Raw genomic sequence first — 25,318 nt, forward strand, 5'->3', positions numbered from 1 at the left:
AAGGTTTTGGGTATTTAGTAAAGGAATGAATAAATGGGACTTATAAAAATGAAAGTCCTTGGATTTATGATGAATACTAAATCTGGCATTAATAAGAAATTTCCAGAATGGAGGAGTGAGAAACTCAGTAAGTTCACTTCTCCAAAAAAGCAACAAAAACACTGGCAAAATTATCAAGACCGTTAGAACTCTTAAAATTGATTGAAAGCTTACAACAACCTTAAGAGTGTTCATTCAAGAAAAATTGATGAATTTCTGTAAGAACAGAAGGCATATTAATTTGGCCTTCCCAGTTCCACAGCAGCCTTGCAATCCAGTCGCCTCTAAACAGTAGAAGTTGTAAAACCACCAGAAGCTGGCTAACCAGGTTTGGAGTTCCTCAGAAGGTCCACCCCCAGAGCTTTGTCACTATTCTTCCTGTCTGGCAGCTCCCGAGAAAAGCCTCACTCAAAGGGCTTTCCATTATTTGACTTGACTGAGAACTCACTTGATGGGAAAAATTTCTATCTCTAGGGCATTTGTGGAAAATAATCAGAAGATTGTTTAACATTGTATCTGCCTAAGGCTGTGACACTAGTTGGGGCAAGTAAGAGCCTAAACAAAATTTATAAAGGACCTGGAAAATTCGATGTTCTTAGGCAGTTCTGAAAAGCTCTAACATATCTTTGCAATCTGGAGTTTACATATGCATACAGGGCTTTGTGCATGCCCAGGGAAGTGCTCAGAGAGTCCCAGTATCTCACCTCTGGTGGACCTCAGGTCCTGTGCAAGCAGGAAGTGAAGGGTAAGGTAGAGTTGTAAATAACTGAGCACTGAATACATGTCCCCAAACCCATGGAAGACCCTTGGCAAGAGTGGAAGATTTATTGGCTCAAGGCTTTAAAGAAATCTCTAACCAAATATTAGTTTACCATTAAACTCACTAAACAGAGATTTCAGTGGCTGTGTACTCTAGGGAAATGAAAACTTTACCATATTGGTCCAGGTAAGTCACTAGAGAAGAAACAACAACTGCAAGAAAAACCAGCAACCACAAACTGTGGGTTGGAGATGGGAAGACCCGGTTTCCAGAGTTGCCATATTATGTTATCTATTCAATTTTCAACAAAAAAATATGAGACATGCAAAGAAATAGAAAAGCATAGCCAATGCAGTGGGGAAAAGATCAATAGAAACTGTCTCTGAAGGAGCTTAGATATTGGACTTACCGCATCAGGCATTTACAGAACCATTAGAGACATCTAGATTTTAAAAACTAAGACCAAGAGAGGTAAAAAAATGATCAGCATCAGTGTTCCTTGTGAACCTTGTGATTCTCAATACATATTGTTGTGTGGAATTATTGCTTCAATTGTGAGCATCTCTTTGTGTGTGTGTGTGTGTGTGTGTATGTATATATATATTAGTGTGTGTGTGTGTATATATATATATATATATACATGATGGAATGCAAGGAATTATTTGAAAATGTTTTAGGTAAGTCTCTAAACAGCCCTTATGTTTTAATCTCTTTTTCAGGCCCTCCAGTTAATGTCACATGCAACATATTCATCAACAGCTTTGGCTCTATCGCAGAGACGACCATGGTAGGCATTTTACTTTGCAACAAGTTTCACACTAGAGTAATCTATAATTACATTAATGGCAACATTTTATGTAATTTAAAACCCAAATTAGTATAACAAGATTTTAAAAGATAAAATAATAGTATAATTAAATTACAGTCACCTGCAGGTAATAACATTTCAGTTAGAGATGGTATATTAGAGTATATAAATATAAGCAAAAACAACATTGATTTTCTCAATTCGAGAGTCTAATATTAAACTTCAAATTAAAGCTAAAATGTCACCATAGCAATTATTTTTTTCCAGTAATCTTTAATATCCAGACGTAAACAGAGTAGTAAATACTTACATGGTTACTCTGTACCCCACTTACACATTTTTTAAAGTTATTTTAAATATTCAATTTGATTAATTTTTCAAATGAATACAATATTTGCCAAAACTTTATACTTAGAAATTTTATCAACTGTATTTGAAGACATTTTATATAATCAAGTTATTAAAGCAAGAAAAACAGAAAAATCGTCATTACAGACCAAATTTCTTCCGTCTTAAATTTTAAAGCTTTTTCTAAAGAGCACATGGTATCTCGACTTTGCCCTTTAGCTTTTATTGGGCAATTTAAGTGTAATAAAATGCAGAAATAGACACACGAGCCACTGAACATCTATAAAATTGTCTAGCAGCCAATTTACTTTTTCTGAAACTGTGTAGATGATGATTCTTAAATTAGCTAGAATTATCTTTTTAAATTCAGTAAGTATAGCTTGCAATACTTCTCAAAGTTAATATTAACTAAAATATGATATAAAACACTTAGGGATTTATTAGTTTAAATAAACAATATTAGATAATTACATCCACTTTACTTAGAACAGTAAACACATAGTAAATTTTCTAAGGAAAAACAATCTAATATGCAGATTATTACATATATGATGGTGTAAGTGTGTGTAGAGGTATGTGTGAGTGTGTGTTGGAATCCATCTCAACAGGAAGAGGCTTTATACAGGCATCATTTTTTTTTTTAAAAGCTATTTCCCTCATGTATGCAATGTAACTCTTTTACCAGCATCTCTGTGGTTCTATTCAAAGTTAGTATAGATCAACTACAAAAAGCATTTGTGGAGAAGAACTGAACTTAAATTTGGAGGCATTATATAGAATTATCTTCAATACGATACAATCTAAGTTAACATGAATGTGTGTATATGAGTGTAAATGCAGAGAAGATGCATATAATTTGGTTAGAAACAGTGCGGTTCTGGTGCAATTTCTTCTCTCAGTGGCTATAATCCTGTTTTAGATTTTGATATATTCTAGATTCATGTGGAAAATTTGGCCCTCATTTATATCCAACATTTGTACATATTCAGTCCATATAATCCACAGATGAAGGAATCCCTATTGGTTTTGTTCTATTTAGGCTTCTCAAATTGTATTTCTAGACCTGATGATTTTCTCATTTTGTTTCTATACATGTATAATCCTAAAAACCTGGAAATATACTTCTCTATATTTTTCTTTTCCATGATTGCTTCCATGAAATACTTCCCACAGCAATAGTTGGAAAGATTTAAAGTTTTACCCATCTTTATTGGGTAGGGAGGGAAGAGATTTGGAAAAAACAGAGGGCATAGGCAGATTTCCTTCCCATTAAGACTTAAAGATTGCCAGTTTTCTGAAAGTGCCTTTTTTATGACATAATTCATCAGTCTACCACTAGAACGGTTATAACACAATCTATAAGATGCCTACACCAGTTAAATTTCTTACCTTAATAATTTTAGCCAGACTTTATAGAATAGCATTCTACAAAAAGCTTGCAGAATATTGCAAACACACTCTCACAATAACAGTTTTATTTCCCTCCTTCAGCGTGCAAGCCTTTTTTCTCACCTACGTACTTCATCATTATGTATTCCTTCTGAAATCACTTTAAGCATCTATCACTCACCTCTTCACAGTCTTAAGCAGTGTCAACGAACATTGTTCAAATATCCCAGAAGTTAAGTATCACAAACCTAATCATGTCCACCTTGGTATTTTTCTTTTTATTCTTCCAAATTTCTAAACATATATTATTTCCATTAAAGTGATCAGATTCAATATTTATTACTTTTTAATGGTATCATCTAGAATAGCTGTGATTTCGATGTTCATCTATATAGGTACAAAGAAAATTAGAACTTGTTTGTATATTTCTATCACAAGAACCATAAAATGTTTTGCTCCCACTTGGTTAAGTTGTTGTATTTTATTCACAGGATCCACTATCACGACTCTACAATAAAACTTTATCTCATTATTCTATTGGTGTCTTTTTTAAATTCAGTACAAATGCTAATATATGTGTTAATGTATTTTTTAAAGTTATTCACGCTTCTTACACTGAATATAGTTTACTTCTGTTCTTTTTTTTTTTTTTTTTGAGACGGAGTCTCACTCTGTCGCACAGGCTGACTTCTGTTCTTATAATACAAATAATTGAATTCAACTAAGGCAGTCAATTAAAATTGAGAGGATGGAATCTCAGATTATCTATAAACATTAATGAATATATTTATGTCTGAGAATTCATATTTAAAATAAAACTACATAATTATCCTCATCCATATGTGTCTGCTTAGCAAGACTAAGCCTTCAATGTCTTTACTGGCTAAATATATTGAGCTCCCTCTGCTGGTCTAGTCTATAACTGGTATGTCTCACTTTTAAATACAGCTCTCCCATTTCAGGTTATTGTTTAATTCTTGGGAAAATTTCTCTAGTAGATATTCTACTTTTTAGGCCACTTTTTGTTAACTAAGTTAATTCAAGCAATGTATTTTTCATGCTTTTCTTGCACAAATTAAAAAAAAAAGCATGTGCAGTTTTTAAACAATATAAACTCCAATTTCTTTTTAGCTGTTAAATTCCTTAGCCAATGTTGTTAATCTGATTAATTTCACGTAGTGCCAACCATTCTCACCTGAGTACAGTTTCACTATTTTACACATAGTCACCACATTTTTTTCTATAAATATTATGAGAATTTTAACTTCTCTATTTCCCTCATATTTGAGTCATATAATGAGATTCTTTAAGGACTTGTTCAGCCTCAATTATTTCAAGTTCACATTCTTCTTAAACAGATAATGATTTAACAACTAATGGAAACTCCAGTTCTCAAAAATATTAAATTAAAAGTAAAACTAGTTTATCATCGTTGCTATTTGGGAACATGGTCTTGGTGAGAGAGGCACATTTGTCCTGCCTTTTAAACTATGGTGACAAAAGGAGCACATGACTATTTCAATGAGGGGAAGCCTAAGATCTCCACATTACGTGGCTCTCATACGAAGTGTGCTCCTGCAAACCTATGTTGAGCTGTGGAGAAGGCTTATGTGCCAGGATGAAAGCATTTGTTAAGTTGGGCTTAACAATGCAAAGAAATGCAAATGCAAGGAAAACCCTTAAGCAAAGGTTTTCTTTGGAAATATGCACAAAAACCAAATTGTAATTTGGAGCATACACACAGACCTGGCCGGTCTTCAGGGTGTCCACAGAACAAAAGAAAAGATTGGGGTTTTATTGGTTAAGAGAAACGTTTTGTAAAATGTTTTGAAAGAAAGTTCATTGGCCTGGAGAAGTATTTTCAGCTCTGGCAAGCTGTAATTGTTGAGTGATGGTCGTAGGTAAAACTAATCTTGGTGGAAGGTAAAACTAATCTTACAGGCATGGAAGGTAGTTTCAGCAATTACTAGGTAAAATGAGTTTTAGGATTATAGCAAGTTATTTCCGCAGCTGGGCTTGCCAGACAGTTCCTGGAGCAGCAGCTTTGTGAACTGAGTGCTTTTTCCCCATGGTCCTTAACTCCCATCTAGTTGGGTATGACTGTAAAAATCCGAAGTCATATCATCAATTTTCACAATTCAGGCAATGGAATATTACATAGAAACAACATTGATATTTCTCATAAACATAATTATGAGCTAAAGAAAATAGACACAACAGAACATGTGTTAGAATATGAGCTAAAGAAAACAGACACAATAGAACATGTGTTTACTTTCATTTATACGAAGTTCAATAACATGAAATAATCAATTCTGTTGATAAAAGACTTCTGAATTCTAAAAGATTATCTTTGGTTGGGGGTGGGAGTTGGCTGGTAACTGATGGTAAGGAGGTACTATGGAGCCTTCTGGGTACCAAAATTGTTCTATATTTTGATCTGGGTGGTACTAACACAGGTCTATACACATGTCAGAATTATTGAATGGACACTGCAGACTTGTGTATGTTATGAATGGCTGTTGTATCTTAATTCAAAAGATTATTTAAAAGTAAAGAAAAACCTTCACAAATTTAAAATTGAACACACCAAATGTGTCATGCGGAGCGTAGCTATTCAGTGATCACAGGTGAAAACGTTAGAAGTTAGACAAAAAGCTTTAAATGAAAGCTTTTATTCTTCACCAGAAACAGTCTGCAGGACTATGAATGTCTAGAGCATGAATATGTGATTTCTCTAACCCTGGGCCTTCCAGTGCTTAAAATACCTAGTTATAAGGACCAAAAATGAATAATCTGGAAGAAAAAAATCACTGAGATGATAAGCAACTTCCATGCTGTAGGTAAAAGGGAATTCCATTTGATGTGGTCTGGGGACTGGGACTGGCTACAGGTAGCTCAAATGTTCTCAGCTAACTGTCAAACTTTAAGAAAAACTCCAAAGTAGAAACATGTATATATATACATACACACTGAGAAGCATAACTATGACAGAAGCAAGCAAGAAATGCCCATCATAGAGGCACCTGATGGGACTGGCTAAACCCATGATGACATTAAAAGTCCATTACTTATTTTAAAATTTGAAAAAGAGAGAAAACAATCACCCATAATGCCCCCACACAAACCCAGCAGTGTTAGTAGTTAGCTGCATTTATATTCTAAATGTTTTGACTGCACATATTTTTACATGGTTTATGCATTCATTCATTCAATGAATCTTTTTGTGAGAGCATATAATGAACCAAACATTTTGCTATGCACAAAGGATGATATAATCACTTTATTCTGACAAATCTCTTTTTTTACTTATTAGTGAATCATAAACTTTTTTTCCATTATAAAGATAAAATAATGAGCCTCCTTTTCCTAGCTTTTTGTTCAATACATATGCAAAAAAGTGCACAAATTATAGGAGTGAAGTACAATGAATCAATACAAAGTGCACACATTCATGTAACCACACTCAAGTCAAAAGTAGCATCCCAGAGCCTGCTTATATCCCTTTTAAATCCTATCCTTCACAGTCTCCAAAGAAGTTTGGGCGTGTATATATAATAGTACAGTATTTTTAAATGAACATATTGGTTTTATCTTCCTACCTTCAAAAAACAGATGACTCTCCATCTTGTTACACATATGCTAGAAAAAGAATTGCACTGCTATGTGATTTAAATCAATATTTATACATTGAACCATTACTTTTCACCAGCGCCCGTAAAATAAACCATTTTTATAAACTGAGAACAAAAAAGATGAGACATTTTGGGTTAATAGTTTTTCAGGTGTCGGTGTACACAGATGCATGGCACGTTGGAAGGGAAGATCTGAGGGTCCAGTGTGATCTCACAGAATTGTCCAAACGTACAGTTTTTCAATTTTCCATACAAATAATAGGCTCACATTTTACTTGCAACAATAAGCACACATATATAAATGCTACTTTGTATTATTGAGTCATTAGATTCTCGAGAGATAGATACCTAAGCCAATACAGCATAAAAATTGATATTATCTATCTCTCTATATATCTATATATATGTTAATGGAATCTTTAAACTACTAGACATTCTTTTTAAAGTTTTTTTTATTAAAAAAAAGTTACAGGCATACCAAGATGCATGGATTATAAGTAACACTAAAAAAACTACCACCATCTTAAGAAATTAAACAGTACAAATACATGAAACTTCTTTTCTTAAAGTAAGCTTTATTCCTGAGTTTGATATTAAGATATAAATGTTCATTCTATATGTAAGAAAATATAATCAAAATGACCATATTTAAGTATCCACATGTAACTTAGTTTGGCTTCATTTTTCGGGTGTAAATTTGTTTTTTTGAGATACTCCATGCTTGTATATGTAGACAAGGATTTTTTTCATTTTCATTTCAGGATTTCATAATATATTTATCCATTCTACTTTTGCTAGACATGTAGGTTGTTTCTAATGTTTTCAATACTACAAATCATCTCTGCACTGAAAATCATTGCATAGGGTGGATCACCTGAGGTCAGGAGTTCGAGACCAGCCTGGCCAGCATGGTGAAACCCCATCTCTACTAAAAAAAAAACACAAGAATTAGCCAACAGGGTGGCAGATGCCTGTAATTCCAGCTACTTGGGAGGCTGAGGCAGTAGAATCGTTTGAACACAGGAGGCGGAATTTGCAGTGAGCTGAGACAGTGCCACTGCACTCCAGCCTGGTCAACAGAGCCAGACTCCATCTCAAAAAAAAAAAAAAAAAAAAAAATCATTGCATATTACCTTCTAATATTGTGTGTGTGTGTGTGTGTGTGTGTATTTATGCAATCTGTTCTACAGAATATATACCTAGGGGTGAGATTACTTGGTAATTACTAAATTGCTCCCCATTCAAATTACTAAATTGTTCTCCAAGGTGATCATTCTGTTTGAAGCACCTGTTAGCAATATTATGAGATTTCCTATTGTTTTACGTGTTCTCCAACACTTAGTATTTATCCACTTTCAATTTTTTAACTTCCGTAATGGTTGTAAAGTTGGAATTAATTGCTGCTTATCATGTACTTCCTTGATAAACAGTGAGGTTAAGCATTTTAATAAATGATTCAGATATTCTTTATGCAAAATGCTTCTTAATATATTTTCTCCATTTAAGGTTGCTTGTTTATATTATACACACACACATGCAATATTCTGAAGATGAATACTTTGTCAGCTGTATGCGCTTTAAACATTTATTTTACTCTTCAAGGCATTCTTTTTGATGTGTAAATAATTTTAATTCACAAAATGTAACCTTGTTTTACTTAAAAGTCTATGCTTCTTTGCCATAAGAAATTCTTCTCACCTAAGTGCATAAAGATATTTTCTTATACTCTCTGATAAAAGAGTTTTGCTTTCTTGTTTAGGTTTTAGTCCCCTGGCATTTTGTACAATTGTATATGTATACGTATATGTAATATGTAACGTAGGCATTTATTTTTATTTTTTAATTGAATAATTACTTCCAATAATTTGTAATTAAATTTAATGAGTCAGTTTCAAGTTCTATGCTAATGATCTATTTGTCTATGCCTGCACTGATATCACGTTGTCTTGTTTAATATAGTTTATATTAGACTTGATATTTAGTAGGACAACTTACCAAACACACAGTTTAAAAATTCTGTTTAAAATATTAATTAGTGGTCTTGGGAGATTGGCTTTTCATAAAGTTTAAAATTATCTTGTCAAATTCCACAAAATCAACTTGAGCTTAATATAAAGATGAGCATTGGGGAAATTGTCATTTCAAAATATTGGGTCTTTCTATCCATGAATACAATGCATCATGCTCTTTATTTAAATATTATTAATATCATTTAACAAATGCATATGCCTCATAAATTTCTTGAATATCTTTTAGATTTATTTATACTTCATTATTAAAATAGACTTTTAAAATTATAATCTTTCACTTATTTTTAAACACTTCATTGTCGATACATAAGAACACGATCATTTTTTACATTGCCCAAATACTCTCATTTTAGGCCTCATGTTTTATAATTTCTTCATATAATTGTACCACCTAGGAATAGTAACATGTTAATTTCTTCCTGTCAGTACTTATACAATCTGAAACTTTTTCTTGTCTTAATGTTTTAACAAAAGCAATGTTAAATGAAATTTATTTGTTCCTGGCTTTAAAGAGAATATTTCTAATGTTTCCAAAATAAATATGGTGTTTACTTGAGTTTTGTATAAATATCTTTTATCAAAATTCAAAGTTCTCTCTACCATACTTTCTGAAGAATATGAAAAGCATTAAATACAAAACAAACATAAAATAGGTATTAAGTGCTCTAATCCATGAACATAGTGTATCAATTTGTCTTCTCCAGTTACTCAGAACTATGTTTTTCAGGGATTGTCATATCTCTTAGTTTATTCCTAAGTATTGATGCATGCTTGTAAATGTTATATTTTTAAAATAATCTTTTTATTTTAGAATAGTTTAGGTCTACAAGAAATTTGCAAAGGCAGTACAGAGAATTTTCCCAGATCCCATGCCCAGTTTCCTCTATTATTACCATGTTACATTAGTTAGTATGATATATTTGTCAACATTTGTGAACAAATATTGATGCATTATTATTAACTAAGGTCTGTGCTTTTTGGATTTCTTTAGTTTTTTACTAACATTATTTTTCTGTCCCATTATCCTATCCAGGATACTACATTATATTTAGTTGCCATGTTTCCATAGGATGCTCTAGATTGTGAAAATTTTTTACATAATTTTTTATAACCTCAACTGATAGTGGTCAGGTATTTTGTAGAATGTCTCTCAATTGGGTTCATACATATTCTTCTTTTGAGTAGATTGGATTACGAGATTTTTGGAAGGAAGACCACAGAAGTAAAGTGCCACTCTCATTACTTTTTATCAAGAGTATGGACTATCAATATGACTTAGTATTTAATATGTGAAGCTTGATTATAGGCCTGAGGTGGTATCTGTCTGATTTTGCCACTGTAAAGTAACTCCTTTTTTTTAACCTTCACTGTGCTATTCTTGTCATAGTCTGTTTTGCATTGCTATAAAGGAATACCTGAGGCTGGGTAATTTACAAAGAAAAAAGGCTTTTTGGTCCATCGTTCTGTAGGCTGTTCGAGAAGCATGTCACCAGCATCTACTTCCACTCATGGCAGAAGTAGGAGCGGAACGGGAGCCAGCATTAGGAGATTACAGGATAAGAGTGCAGGAAAGAGAGAGAGGGAAAGGTGCCAGACTCTTTTTAACAAGCAGTTCTTGAGGCAACTTATATAGTGACAACTCACTGGTTACCATGGGGACAGCACAAAGCCATTCATGAGGAATCCACTCCCATGACCCAAACATCTCCCACCAGGCCCCACCTGCAACAATTGGGATCAAATTTCAACAGGAGATTTGGAAGGGGCAAATATCCAAACTGTATCAGCACTCTTTGAAAGTAAGTCAGTGTATGTAGCCCAACTTAAGGGGATAAAGAGATTATGTTCCACGTCCTTGAGGGAACCATTTCTCCATATTATTTGAGATTCTTTGGTAGAGATTTATTCCTTCCCCTTTATTTATTTATACAATAATTCATTCATATCAATATAGACTCTTGCACGTTTATTTTATGTTTTGAGTTAAAATTCTAAGCTATGTTATTTAATTTGTTGCTCAAATTGTTCCAGTTTGGCCACTGGGAGTTTATTCACTTAGCCTCTGTGTCTCTGACACATTCCTACCACTTTGGTGTTTGAGCACTTCCGTGTGTTCTGTAAATATAAGATGTTACAGACTCATCTTGTGTTTTTCCTGCCCCAGACATAGATCAGTCATTTCTCCAAGAATTCTTTTTCTTTTTTTTTTTTTCTTAATTGGAGAATGGTACTAGAAACCCAGATCTGATCACTGGATGTGTTCATTGCTACAGAGGTTTCATTGCATCTAGGCTTCCCAGCAGACAGAGCTTGGAAGTGTGTGTGTGTGTGTGTGTGTGTGTGTGTGTGTAAATGTTGTATTTTAAATTTTATTTACCAATAGTTTCTAATTAATAAATGGGCAAACAATAAATGTTGCAATATTGACATATTCTCAACTTGATAACTTAATAGTTCTAGTAATTATTCATTTTTTAATATTTTCTATGAATATGTTAATACAAACTGTTAAGACAGTTGTACTTTTTCCTTCCCAATCCCTCTTACCTTATTGCACTGGTTCAGAACTGCTATATAATGCTAAATAACAATGGAGAATGGCTACCTTTGTCTTGTTGGTTTTTGCTATCAGTTGAAAAGCATGCAGCATTTCACAATTAAGAATGACATTAACTGTAGGTTTCTCATAAATCCTCCTTTTTAGATTGAGTTTACTTCCACTATTGTTTGCTGAGATGTTTTATTATGAAAAGGAATTCAATTTTATTCAATGCTGTCTCAACATTCATTGAAATGATTATATGTTTTTCTCATTCACTCTGTTAATATTATTGATTATATTGATTTATTTCCAAGTAGTAAATCCTTCTTGCATTCCTTGTATAAACCTCATTTGACCATAATTTATCATTCTTTTTATATACTGCTAGATTTATATTTCTAATATTTGGTTTCGGATATTTGCTACTGTGTTAACTTTGCATGTTGAACTATTATTTTCTTTTTTTCTTTTTCTTTTTTTTTTTTTTGAGACGGAGTCTCACTCTGTTGACCGGGCTGGAGTGCAGTGGCCGGATCTCAGCTCACTGCAAGCTCCGCCTCCCAGGTTTACACCATTCTCCTGCCTCAGCCTCCCGAGTAGCTGGGACTACAGGCGCCCACCACCTCGCCCGGCTAGTTTTTTGTATTTTTTAGTAGAGACGGGGTTTCACCGTGTTAGCCAGGATGGTCTCGATCTCCTGACCTCGTGATCCGCCCGTCTCGGCCTCCCAAAGTGCTGGGATTACAGGCTTGAGCCACCGCGCCCGGCCTATTTTCTTACAATATCAATAGTGGCGTGTGATATCAGTATTATGCTGGTTTCCTAAAACTAAGTTGAAAGTGTTCTTTTTTCCTCTACTCCTTAAAATAGTTCACGTATAATTGATGAACTGTTATTTCTTCCATGAGTATTTATTAAAATTCACCGGTAATGCCATCCAAGCCAGTCATTTTATTTGTGTAAAGGTTTTAAGTTACAAGTTCCATTCCTGAGATATAAGACTATTCGGTTTTTCATAGTATCAGTTTTGTAATAGTTTTATTTTTCAATGAAATTTTCCATTCCTCGTCAAATTATTTACACACCCTTACCACATTTTATTTTGCAAGATGAGAAGTCTTTGTAATGTTTCCATTTTTATTATTCTTCCTGGTAATTTGGTTTTAACTTGTTTTTTAAATTAGTTTATATATGGGTGTATTTTTATTTGTTCTGCTAGATATTTTTGCTGTTTTCTGAATTTATAATTAATGTTTATCTTCTGTGAATAATAATAGTTCATTTTTGTCTCTTCATTTGTTCTTTTGGCAGAACCAACTACACTGTATATTCTGATTGTTTTCTCCATACCTTCATCTCTCTGTCAGAGCTTCTATAATATCTCTTTATATTTCTGTGTTTCTATCTCTTATATTTCTATATTTAAGAATTGCCATTGGTAAATAAATTATTGGAAATTCATAAACATCCCAAATATCTTATAATTCATATCAATCCATGTTAGATTCCTTCGCTGCAAATAATTTAATGACTTACATAAAGGCAATTTATTCACAATCTATGATGATATTTTCCTGTGCTTTTGGTTTTGTTACAATTGCCTTTTCTCCTTGTGCTAATATATCATACTTCAATGACATACTATTATGTCATCCAATTTACTTTTAAGTATCCTTTTTCCTTTTTTAATATTTTGTTTAAAGTCATGAATATTTATTTAAAATTTTGTAATACAGTGTCCAAAGGGCAACAGTTCTCTCTGATATGCTTCTCGTTGTATCATTAACAGCTAGCAACATGCTCAGCACAAAGTAGCTCTTCAGTTTATGTTGTTGAATATATGTAAGCATGTATTTATGCTGGCCAAAAAAGACTAATTTTTTTCCAAAAAGAGAACTTCATTATTATGTTCTTGACACAAATGGATAAACTGCCATTTTTACTGCTTTGCAATATGATCTGTTTCTGCATTCTGAGCCCTGATCATTGTCATAAATCAATGCTACAGTCTCTAAAATATGAGTTAAGCAGCTAATTGTACAATCAAGTTAATGCTGGATAATATAGCCTAAATGAACTTGGCTTTTTTATTCAAATCTTTCCATGTAATTCTATAATCTTTCCTCTAAAAGCATTTACTCTTTCATGCATGTATAGCAAGACAATTTTGTGAAAAATGCTGAAATTATTATGGAGATGTCTCTGTGATAAGAACTTAGAGTTCCTGTTTATATAGTGCTTATAGTGATCCAAGAATAATTTCAAAAATCAAAATCAAAAATATTAAGGTGCAACTATTTCAGAAATAGACCAGGTTTTACAGTAATTTTTATCACAATTGAAATAAAATGTGTGTAATTTGAAGGAAAGTCCTTTTTTTTTTTCTGTTCTTTTGTAAATGTTTCCTAAAATGTGCCATTGGTCCTTTGTATCTAATGCCAATGAGTTAGATTATTATAAAGGTACATTTATTCACATTTGTAAGTACCATAATAGCATTCAGTGACTATTCCTATATCATTCATATTTACAAATTTAACAATATTCATGTAGGATATTATTAGATTGATGATATTTCAGTTCTTTTGGAACAGTCTGAAAGTATCCTGCTATCTTTTTAATGTTAAAATTATACTTGTTTACATCTTATCCTCCTCGTCTTTTTTTTCTTACTTTGAGTAATGGGTAAAGCCAAACCAAGTATAGAAATGGCATGGATCTGGAAGATTTTTAATTCCATGCATGAGTAACCAGTGATTGGCAGCATGAATGTCATGCATAAGCATCAATCAGAAATGGGCTTATTTATGGGGATGCTTGCAAAAGATAAGTATACATGAATGTTATACACTTTGGTGACCCCATCAGACATATGAATAAATCTCTGCTTAATGAATTCATCCACCAGATCATCCTTATAATCATTGTGCTCAAAAAGGGGCTGTCTACAGATCCTGTTCACAAAAGTAAAATTCTCATACAGAATATCATAGAGAATACAATTGTTTATTGTGCTAGAATGTTGTTAAAACAATGTTAAAAGGCACATTTCCAATTCTATGGTGGGAAATGCCAAGGAGAAACTGGTGCTAATGACAACAGAAAAAAAAATCTGTATCCTGAGAGTCATCAAGCACACACATCTATAACATATCTCCCTTATTAGACTGTATATCGTAGTAGAGTTACCTTTTGATAAGTAAATTAAAAGGTTAATTGCATTTTTAAGGCATTTGAAATATTTGGGCTGGGAAAGAGAAATAAAGATTATAGAGTTAAATGTAATGGCAAAGATATGTCTCAAATTCACCTCTTCTCTTTTCTGTCTCCTCTTAATTTGCAGTGGAAAATGACCCTTACTTGGTCAAGGATCTCTCTAGAGGAAGGCATCATAGAGATCAATTAAACACTTTTCTTGGCCACTTCTCATAACATAGAACTGATCAGATTATCATGAACAGATCATAGCAATGCTATTCATCTTCATGATATTCATCATCACATTTTTCTAAGAGAATTTGATTTTCTGAAAGAATCCTCTCCAAAATGTCATTTCAGCCTCTAAAGATAAAATGGGCAGCAAGATTGGGAATTGTGTTCTCTAAGATGACTGGCACTAGTCATAATGTGTTACTTAGTTATGAATTTAGCATGTCAATTAGTGTTAAGTTTTTGGCAACCAATTTAAATTGCAGATAGCTTTTCAGCTCCTAGGCTGAATCTCTGACAGATGTGTGAGTTAATATTAACACTGAAGCACTCTGGACCAGACAAATGGCATATTTCTGTTGCTGCAATGAGACTTCAAGGTTACCCACAAAACAACAAGCCAACTAACTGCTTCAGAAGGATTCGAACATGTCAGACTGACAAGAATCTGGGGCTGTGCCACAAGTGTCCTGTCAAGTAGAACAGACGCACTCAAGAGTTGAGCCTTCCTTGTTAATTAGGAAGTCAATTAGAAACTGCAAGATTCCTTTTCAACAATGACATATGTATATCAAAATGAATTTAGTTCTTAAATTTGGTTTTAAAACAAAAGAGAAGTTCTTCTCAATCTCATCAAGGAGGCTTGATAACATAAGCTATTTGTTCTATGGAGAACACAAAGAAACATGGATTTACTGGCACAAATGTAGTACTCTAATCTGCAGCATCTTTTCAAAAATTTTAGTAGTTTCTAGGAATATTGCCAACACTCCAGAGGCTAGATAAAGCATAAGAAATAATCTTGTCACAAGGTTATATTAAGAGGTATAATTAACAAAAATGAACTTATAACATATATTAACATTAAGTTTAATGTTAATTAAACTGAAATATTCGCTGAATATATTCACTGATAAATCCTGGGCAGCCTTCACCTGCAAAATCCATTCACTTTACTATGGACATTAATGAAGTGTTAATTTTGTCCTAAGGTAAGGAAGACATTTGGGAGTGCTTCCTTCTCCATTAAGTCTTCTAGGGCTTCTGGGACTCTTTTCTATCCTCAAACTTTTGAAATAGTGAAGAATTACTCTTTACCTTTTCCTTAAGGACTCATACCCACCCCTTTCTCTCTCTCTCCAATGGAGTTGCCTCCACCCCTTAATGATACTAGACTGTGACATTGTTTCACTTCCAGTCTCTCAGGAAGCTTCCGAACTGTCACAAGACTTTCTACCAGAGGTAATAAGAGAATAGCCAGGTGCCTCTCTGAGCTGCTGAGATGGAATTTAACCTCTTTCCCTGATGGAAGTCACTTTGTTTGCTTTAGGTTGTTATTTCACTGTTTCTCCCTATGAGCATCATTTCTTGCATTGCATCAGCTTCTCTTGTGTTTTTCTGCTCACTCCGTTTTTCAATGATCACTCACTGTGCTAATATGCCCTACATCGTATGCTTCTTATATACACATCCCAAGAAGCAGTTACTAAAAACGCTAAAAATTCTGATTCTAAATATACTTTACTTCTTTTCATATTATAACTAGCTATAAAGATAATTGCTATTCCTCATCCATGCACTATAAGATTAAGATGATTAATCAAAATTTGACAGCAGACATAAAAAGAAATGACTATGCTTTGCATCCCTTTTCTGTTTAGTTTCTCCTAAAGCCGTGTTTCTCAACGACTTTTTTTCATTACGCCTCCCTAAAGACACTTTGTAGACATCTTTCCCCTAGTTGCCCTCCCCATGAAATTTCAGCACTTCAGATGAATTGTAAATTTATTTATATACTCTGTATATATCTCTGACTTATACATTAAAAGGGTAAGCATTCTTTCCACCACCAAGAACCAATTTTTGCTCCCTCAGGAACCATACTGTCCTCTTTGAAAATAATGTGTGCTCTAAAGTGTATATTTACAAGGGTACTAATGAATAAACTTGCCCAAGAGTAATATTTCTGTACTCATTGCTCAGTGGGCTATGCAACAGCAATACTCTCATATAATGGTAAGAGCACTGGGTATTCTGAAGAGAAAGAGATTCAGGATTATGCCCCTAGCTATTTGCAAAATTAGCAATACTTATAAACTGGAGATCAAACTATATCCTCTTTTATTTTTGTATAAATTTATTCTTTGATGTTATTTTTTAAACTTTGCATGTGTGCCTGCACACAAACATGTATACAAATTATAAATACATTTACACTTGTTTCACATTTACCTTCCACATCTGACACAAGGGCCATATAACTTTCTTTTTCTGCTGTGATTATATTTATCTTTTTATTACACTCATGAAATCATTGTTGCATCCTGTCTTTCATTATTTGATAAAATTGTTCTCAAAGTATTTACCATGGAGTTCATTCTCTATGTCTCCTTCGATGGCAACAAATTCTTTGTGAAATTTATACCATACTTATGATGTTTATCATGCTTTAACCAGAAAAAGGTTCTATAAAGATGTGACTTACTAAAAATTGTAGATAGATAGGTAGGTAACAGGAAGGTAGGTAGGTAGATAGATGATAGATAGATAGATAGATAGACAGATAGGCAGGCTTCTCTTTTTTCTGGATTAGCTAGTATCAAGGTAAACTTTATTTTGAAATTATGTCATAGATGGATCCCTATATAAAAGTTCTTCATGAGACACTCTTTTGTCTGAAAACTTCCCGTAAGAACTTGAAGATCATAAATTCATCTATCAGTAAATCTTCCAGCCTAGAAATGTCCTGGGCCCTTTATTTCCCAGTGTTATTTTGATTATTCAAAACAAGTAGGATCTTCCTTAATGAGCTACCCATTTATTTCTAGCCTATTAACCTCATGAGCAACCATCTACAGTCAAAGATCACTAAGATTTACATGTCATGAATACCACTCCAAAACTGCTCCATTTGTGATAACAGGGTCCATCTTGCTACTTGGATTAAGTACTGCTAAGTTTTTATCTGTCACCGTGGCAATGATCACTATTGAAATCTGGGAGTTCATTTCAGGAGCAATATTTTCAGTTTACAGAGGACAGCCATCACAGTGCATTTTTTTTTTTTTTTAAGATGCTGGCCTTTCGCTTACTAATATGATTTTAATCCCTTGATAAATGGGCCCTCTTAGGGTACATAGCTGGGAAAAGAGAATTAAATGAGGATACATATTAAATTCATTTCTATGTCTCTTATTTTCTATGTATTTGAATATCTCCTATATGACAGACTTAGAAATTTGTAATATATAAACATCATTCAGCATAGTCCCCTGATAGGCCCAGCTTTCAGTCAGTCAAATAACCCAGAGGAGCCATTCCTGGCTATCTGAGTTAATACACAGCATCTAGAATCTCTGTAAACAAACCTATAGCAATCGGTTTAGCCAATTCTAAAATTTTGTTTCACAATCCATGGTCTAGCACTCTCAGAATCTATTCCACATATAACAATTTCTGCACAAAAAATGGCAAAATGTAGCTACTTCCTTAAGATCCAAGACTTCTCCTCCTTGGATTGACTGTAATTGGCTTTTGAGCTGCTTTCAGAGATCTACTCGATGAGGGCAGTGCTGGAAGGTTGAGGTGGGATATAAGAAAAATAGGTATATACCCCATCCTCATCATACATGAGAGGAGGAGCTGCTTCTGCTAACACAAGAGCCTTAGATTTTGTTAGAATTTTCTAAATCTTTCCAATTTTATTATTCTAATATTTGAACTTTTACTCTTTCCTAACCAAGGAGCTAACACTCATATATGTCACTCTGTAAGAGAGTGAATATAATGTACCTTTTAGTTTATAGTCCACAAATTAATCATTTGTGTTTAGTTTTCAGCCATACCATCCTCATCCATGAAGGTACAAGAGATAAGATACACATTCCGAAGAGTCATGAAAAATCCCTGGTTCTCTGACCATGCCTTAATATATGAGAATTTAAATATCTGCACCAGATTTTATTTTTTCTTTGAGCTCCCTAATGCAATCAGAAGCAGGCAACCCGTTTTTCAGTCACTGACTCCCTCATGCTTGTGACATTATTCTTTGCTATGGCTTTCAATACTTGGTTTGCAAAATCATGTACTTCATTTCAGGTGGCCATAGGTAAAAAAAAAATAAAAATTAAAATTAAAATTAAAAAAAAGATGATTTTGCCGCTGGTTTCTATGTACTTCCAGTATCCTGTCATTTAATGGATTCAGATATGCCTGGCCTTCAAACACAAACAGGGCAACTGAACAGTACAAAGTTCCTATTCCCACAACTTCTCTGGGGCAAAGATTGATCCAGTTGTGTTCAGTGATTGTAACAGAAACCATGCCAGCCACCTCACAGAAAGGAATTTATGTCTGGGAGTCAGATGTTTATAACTGGAAAGCTCAGGGAGGAGGATTATACCACAGATTTGGCTTGTTAGCAAAGCTGCTACCCTTGCCCAAATCAGGAAGTGGGAAGGCTGCTACTGGAACAATTGGCTCCAGGAACACACTGCTGAAATCTACAAATCGAGAACAATCACAGTCACTGAGCCACAATTTTAATTATTACTAGATAATTTACATTTGTTCTTTCAACAATCGTGAAACTAGAGACATGACAGGGAAACTCCATTAACACTACTGTGGAAAAACTCAATGATACTAAAATCCCATAACTCCAGTTGCAAGTAGAAACTCAGAATGAGGAGACCATGGTTTGTCTCAATCTCCCACAAGTGCATGTAATTGACTAAACAGAAATCACATCAAGGTCCGTAGCTTTAATATCTTTCTAACTTTCTAATTTCTGCAATACTGGCTGACAGTTTACAAGACAGGTCAAATGGAGGGTGAGTGCTAGTCTTCCACACAAACCTACCCCTTACCTCCAAACCTGTCCTCTGATTCTCAACAGATGACCTTACCTTTGTCTTCACAGAAAACATAGAGACCAGAACACAAGAAACCTTTAGCTACCTGCCACCAAACCTAAAATTTAACCTGAGTATAATGTTCCTGCTGATACATTGAGGCATATTTCCCTCCTTTTGCATAAGATTAGTTCCCAGTTTTTTCTGGATCAAATCCTGAAGTCCTTTTTACTCCAGCACCACACTCAATGTATTTCAACTCTTCTTTATGTGTCCTCTCCCTTTGATGTTTTGATTTGCTAGCTACCCTCCTAAAATGAAAGCATTCCATGGATTTGTTTATTTCTTGTTATTACCATATTTCTCTTTCTATTCATAGCCAAATTACTTTAAATGGTTTTACCTGATGCTATTCCTCAATTTCTTACTGAATACTCTTATTTAGGCCTGGTTTTTCACCAATCGCTTCGCTAAAATTATTATTTCCAAAGTATTCAATAACAACAATGAACCACTTAAGCTTTAACTTTCTTGACATCTTTGTAGAATCTGCCACTGTTGATTATGCTCTTGAAAACTGTCTTACTTTGGCTTTTCTGATTCAACCATCTCCTCATTTTCTAACTCTCTGGCCACTCCTTCCCAAATCTATTTGCACTATTATCTTCTTTCTATTTCTTGAATGCCGGCCATTATTACGGTTCAATCAGAGGCATGGTCTTTGCTACACACATGCTTTCTATGTACATTTATCCTCACCCTTGGCTTTGTGACCATGCACATGTATAGTGGTAATTGTTCAATCAATAGCTATAGCCCAAGTGTCTCCAGGTGAAAGGCATGGTGAAGTACAAAACAAACCAAAATAACACTGAAACATAGTATGTGGAACAACATGTGTATATGCTATAATGTTAAAGGCAAGATTAACTGTACACTGACACAGTAGTCTAATCAGCAAGTTGGTTTTTCAAATATCTGAGCTGATTATCTTCCTCAATTGTACAAATTCCTGGAGCTCATCATATCCAAATCTGCTTCACCTGTTTGCTATCTCATTGAGTCAGCCAGAAAATTGAGGACCTATTTCTTCCTCTCTTAAGCCCAATACCTAATGAATTACAAAGGCACGACAATTCTACCCCCCAAATATTTCCCAGATATGTCACTTTTTCACCACTCTGCGGATCACCTCTCACTGTTGTGACAGGAACTGTCACAGAATCTAACTCTGTTCCTCCCTTACTGCCCACCCAGTCACTACCCTGGATCTTTCTAAAACTCAAATAAGATCTTGTCATTTTTCTGTTCTTTCATTGGCTCTCAAATAATTCCTGTTGGAGCAAAATTCAAATTTACATGGCTTACACTAGCCTATATAATCTATCTCACCTTAAGTCATCAGACTGAATTCTCTCCCTACCCCATCTCCTAACCCACTGTACATTTCAGACATGCCCTTTGAACTCTTACTTTTTAGAGTATGCAGTATTTTATCCCACATTTGTTCCTTGCATTTGCTGTTCCTCCCACGACTACTCCTTCCACCATCACCCTTACCTACTCAGTGTCTAATTCTTTGATATTTACCTCTTAGGTGACATGGCCACTCCTGAGTACAGCAAAGCAGAGATATAGAATTCCTCTTCAAGGAAAGAAGCACAAAGGCAGAAGCCAGAATAGTTGGTGACCAATAATAGAACACATCATAAAATGATCCATAGTATATGTAGTTTGATCATAATTATGTTAAAAAAAAAGAAAACAAATTCTGAGTGTAACACAGACAAGCCTATATTCTTTAATTGTAAGACTTCGTGTGAGTACATGTCAACCTAAGATTCTGTCACTGTTTTTCCCTCTTTTGTTGATATATTAGGTTGTTGCAAAAATAACTGTGGTTTTCACCATTAAAAGTAATGACAATTACTTTTGCACCAAACGTAATGATTTACATATTTATTGGGTACATGTGAGTATTTGTTTCATGCATAGAATGTGTAGTGTTCAAGTCAGCGCACCTGGGGCATACATCATTTTTACATTGGTTTATCATTTTTCTGTATTGGTATCCAAAATATTGATATCAGATATTGGTATTGATAACTCAGGAATGGTATTGGTTACTGGTAACTGTCTTGGTAACTCTTCTGGTTACTGTGAAATATACATGATATTGTTGCTAAATATAGCCATTCTTGTCCGCCATCAAACACTAGAATTTATTTCTTCTATCTAACTGTATATTACTAACTTCTCTTAAACCCTCTCTTCCCACTACCTGCTCTCCCCAGTCTCTGCTATCTATCATTCTACTCTCTATGTCCATGAGTTTCTTTAGCTCCCACATATGAATGTGAAGGTGCACTATTTGTCTTTCCATACCTGATTTATTTCACTTAACATAATGACCTGCAACTCTTCCCATGTTGCTGAGAATGAAATTATTTCATACATTTTTAGGCTGAACAGTATCCCATGGTGTATATATGCCACATTTTCTTTATTCATTCATCTGTTAACAGACACTTAGGTTGATTCCATATCTTTGCTATTGCGAATGGTGCTGTGATAAGCATGCAAGTGCAGGTATCCCCTTGATATACTGAATTCTTTTCCTTTGGATAGATACCCAGTAGTAAGATTGCTGGATTGTATGGTAGTTCAACTTTTAGTTTTTTGAGAAATCTCCATTCTGTTTCCCATAGTGGTTGTACTAATTTACATCCCTGCCAAGAGTGTATGAGTTCTCTTTTCTCTGCATCCTCACCAGCATCTGTTATTTTTTTCTTCTTAATAATAGGCATTCTAACTGGCATAAGATAATATCTCACTGTGGTTTGCATTTGAATTTCCTTAATGATTAGTGGTGTTGAATACTTTTTTAAGATATGTGTTGGCCACTTCTGTGTCTTCTTTTGAGAAATATATACTCATGTTTTTTGCCCATCTTTTAATGGGATTATTTGGCACTTTTTTTTTTAACTATTGAGTTGGTCAAGTTCCTTATAGGGTCTGAGTATTAGTCCTCTGTCAGAAGAGCAACTTGCAAATATTTTTCTCCCATTCTGCAGGTTATCTCCTTATTTTGTTGATTGTTTATTTTGCTTTGCAGAGGCTTTCCAGTTTAATATGGTCTCATTTGTCTATTTTTGTTTTGGTTGCCTATGCTTTTGAGGTTTTAGCTACAAAATCTTTACTAAGACCAATGTCCTTTTTATAGGGAAAACTCAGCACTTAAATGGGTCTTAAACGTTAGATCCAAAACTATGAAAATACATAGTAAGTATACTTAAATGGAAGACCTAAAACTATGAAAATACATAGTAAGTACTTACTGTTAGTCTGATGGTAACTACTTTAGAAGTGACTAGATGCTTTTCTCTTGTTGTTTTTAGAATTTTCCTTTGCCATTGACTTCAGACAGTTTGCCTATAAAGTGTCACAGAGACAATTTTGCATTGTATCTCTTTGGGGGACACTGGGCCTCCTGTATATGGATGTCTAAATATCCTGCTAGACTTGGGAAGTATTTGTCCATTATTTCACTAAATAGGCTTTCAAATCCTTTTAACATTTCTTCACCTTCAGGAATACCAATAATTTGTATGTTTGGTTGCTTTATGCTATCCCATATATCATAAAGATTTTGTTCATTCTTTTTTCTTTTTTTTTTTTTTTTGTCTGACTAGGTTATTTCAAAAGACCTATCCTCAAGTTCTATGGTTCCTTCTTCTGCTACATTCAGTCTGTTGTTGAAGCCTTTGAGTGTATTTGCATTTTATTCGGGGAGTTCTTCAGTTACAGAATTTATGTTTGGTTCTTTATTAAGATAGCTATCCCTTTTGTAAATTTCTCATTCATATCCTGAATTGTTTTTCTGATTTCTGTGTATTGTATTTTCAAAGTCTCTTTATCTCACTAAGCTTCTTTAATACTATAATTCTGAATTCCTTTTTCATAATTTCATTAATTTCTTTGGGATCTGTTGCTGAGGAATTATTGTGTTGCCTTGAAGGTGTCATATTTCTTTGCTTTATCATGTTTCTGGTGTCCTTATGTTGATATCTACGCATCTGGTGTAATAGTCATTTCTTACAATTATTTGAATTCATGAGGAATGACTTTTCCTGAATATGTATCAATGGTTTCAATTGGTTAGAAACCTTTGGCTTTGATTCTGGGTGCGTACTGTTGTGCAATCTTTGTATGATTTACTTGACTATAAACAGCATTGGTGGTATTTGTGATTTTCTCAGTAGTTTAGGGTGCAGGTACTAGTGGAGGGTATGGTTAAATTTTGCTGGGGAAAGGGATGCCAGTGGGCCAGTCTTTAGGTCCTGGTCCCAGTGGTGGTAGCAGGGTACTGAATATGCCTGTTCTTGGGCTCCCAGGGCAGCATACACCAGCACCAGTGTCGGTAGGACCAGGCAGGCCTCTTCTTGGTCCTCCAAGTGGCTTGCTCTGATGCCAGTAATGGCAGTTCCAGGTCACATAGGTGAGTGGGTTCTCAGGTTCCTGAGCATCCAGTGTGTTGTGGGCAATGGCAGTAGCAGTGGCAATGAAACCCTCTGTGTCTCAAGCACTACACGCTGGTGTTGCCAGTGGCTGCAGTGCTGGGTTGCCAACTATAGTCCCAGACACATAGCTCTCAGGCCTACCTAGTTTTGATGGCAGCAGCACCACAGCACCATACAGAGGAGGGGAAGAACCCTCTCCTTCCCTTGTGAGCCCAAGCACAAAGGCCTTGCTACTAGTGGGGACAGAGGCACCACTCACAGCTGCAGACCGGCAGCCCTCTGGCTTGCCTGCTCCAGCCTATAGTGGCAATAGCAACAGCTGCAGCTGCAGTGGTATATGGATCAAGACAGGGGATCCTGTCCTGTACTCATAAACCCAGGCACAGAACTGTCACTTCTAAGATACATTATTTGTGGGGTTTTTTTCAACTTAAACAACTATTGTATGTAATATCTCAATTTTAGAAATTACAAAATGTTTCAAAAATGCACTAAATATCTATAAGAATTGTTGAAATCAATCAAGATGCAAAGGTTTTGAGGAAACCTAAAATATCATGCAAATAGTACCAAATAAGCTTCACTTTAGCTTTACCATGAATCATCCTGGCAGATAATTCTTTAATCAAGTGATCAAGCTAAACATCACCCATGAAACAAGTCAACATCATGTGCTATTGAAATGATGCAATGAGAAGGGCACAGTATCCTTTCTGCAGCATTTTTGTTAAAAAGGAATAATACCAATTTAATTATGAGAAAACATCAGACAAAGCCAAACTGAGGGACATTCAACCAAATAACTGGCTGGTATTCTTCAAAACCTGGCTGCTGGCCGGGCGCGGTGGCTCAAGCCTGTAATCCCAGCACTTTGGGAGGCGGAGACGGGCAGATCACGAGGTCAGGAGATCGAGACCATCCTGGCTAACATGGTGAAACCCCGTCTCTACTAAAAATACAAAAAA

At 34.6% G+C, this 25,318-nt stretch overlaps 1 protein-coding gene across 2 annotated transcripts in view; it reads left to right on the plus strand.

Annotated features, from left to right (window-relative positions):
* GLRA3 (glycine receptor, alpha 3) overlaps positions 1–25,318 on the plus strand; it is a 171,280-nt gene that overhangs the window by 53,941 nt on the left and 92,021 nt on the right. For both annotated transcript variants that reach the window (XM_011959590.1, XM_011959591.1), the window contains exon 3: positions 1,519–1,586. In XM_011959590.1, the coding sequence (XP_011814980.1) occupies positions 1,519–1,586 (68 nt within the window). The remainder of the gene's footprint in view (positions 1–1,518; positions 1,587–25,318) is intronic.

Source organism: Colobus angolensis, unplaced genomic scaffold, assembly GCF_000951035.1.
Source record: "Colobus angolensis palliatus isolate OR3802 unplaced genomic scaffold, Cang.pa_1.0 Scaffold5, whole genome shotgun sequence".
Lineage (NCBI taxonomy): Eukaryota > Metazoa > Chordata > Mammalia > Primates > Cercopithecidae > Colobus > Colobus angolensis.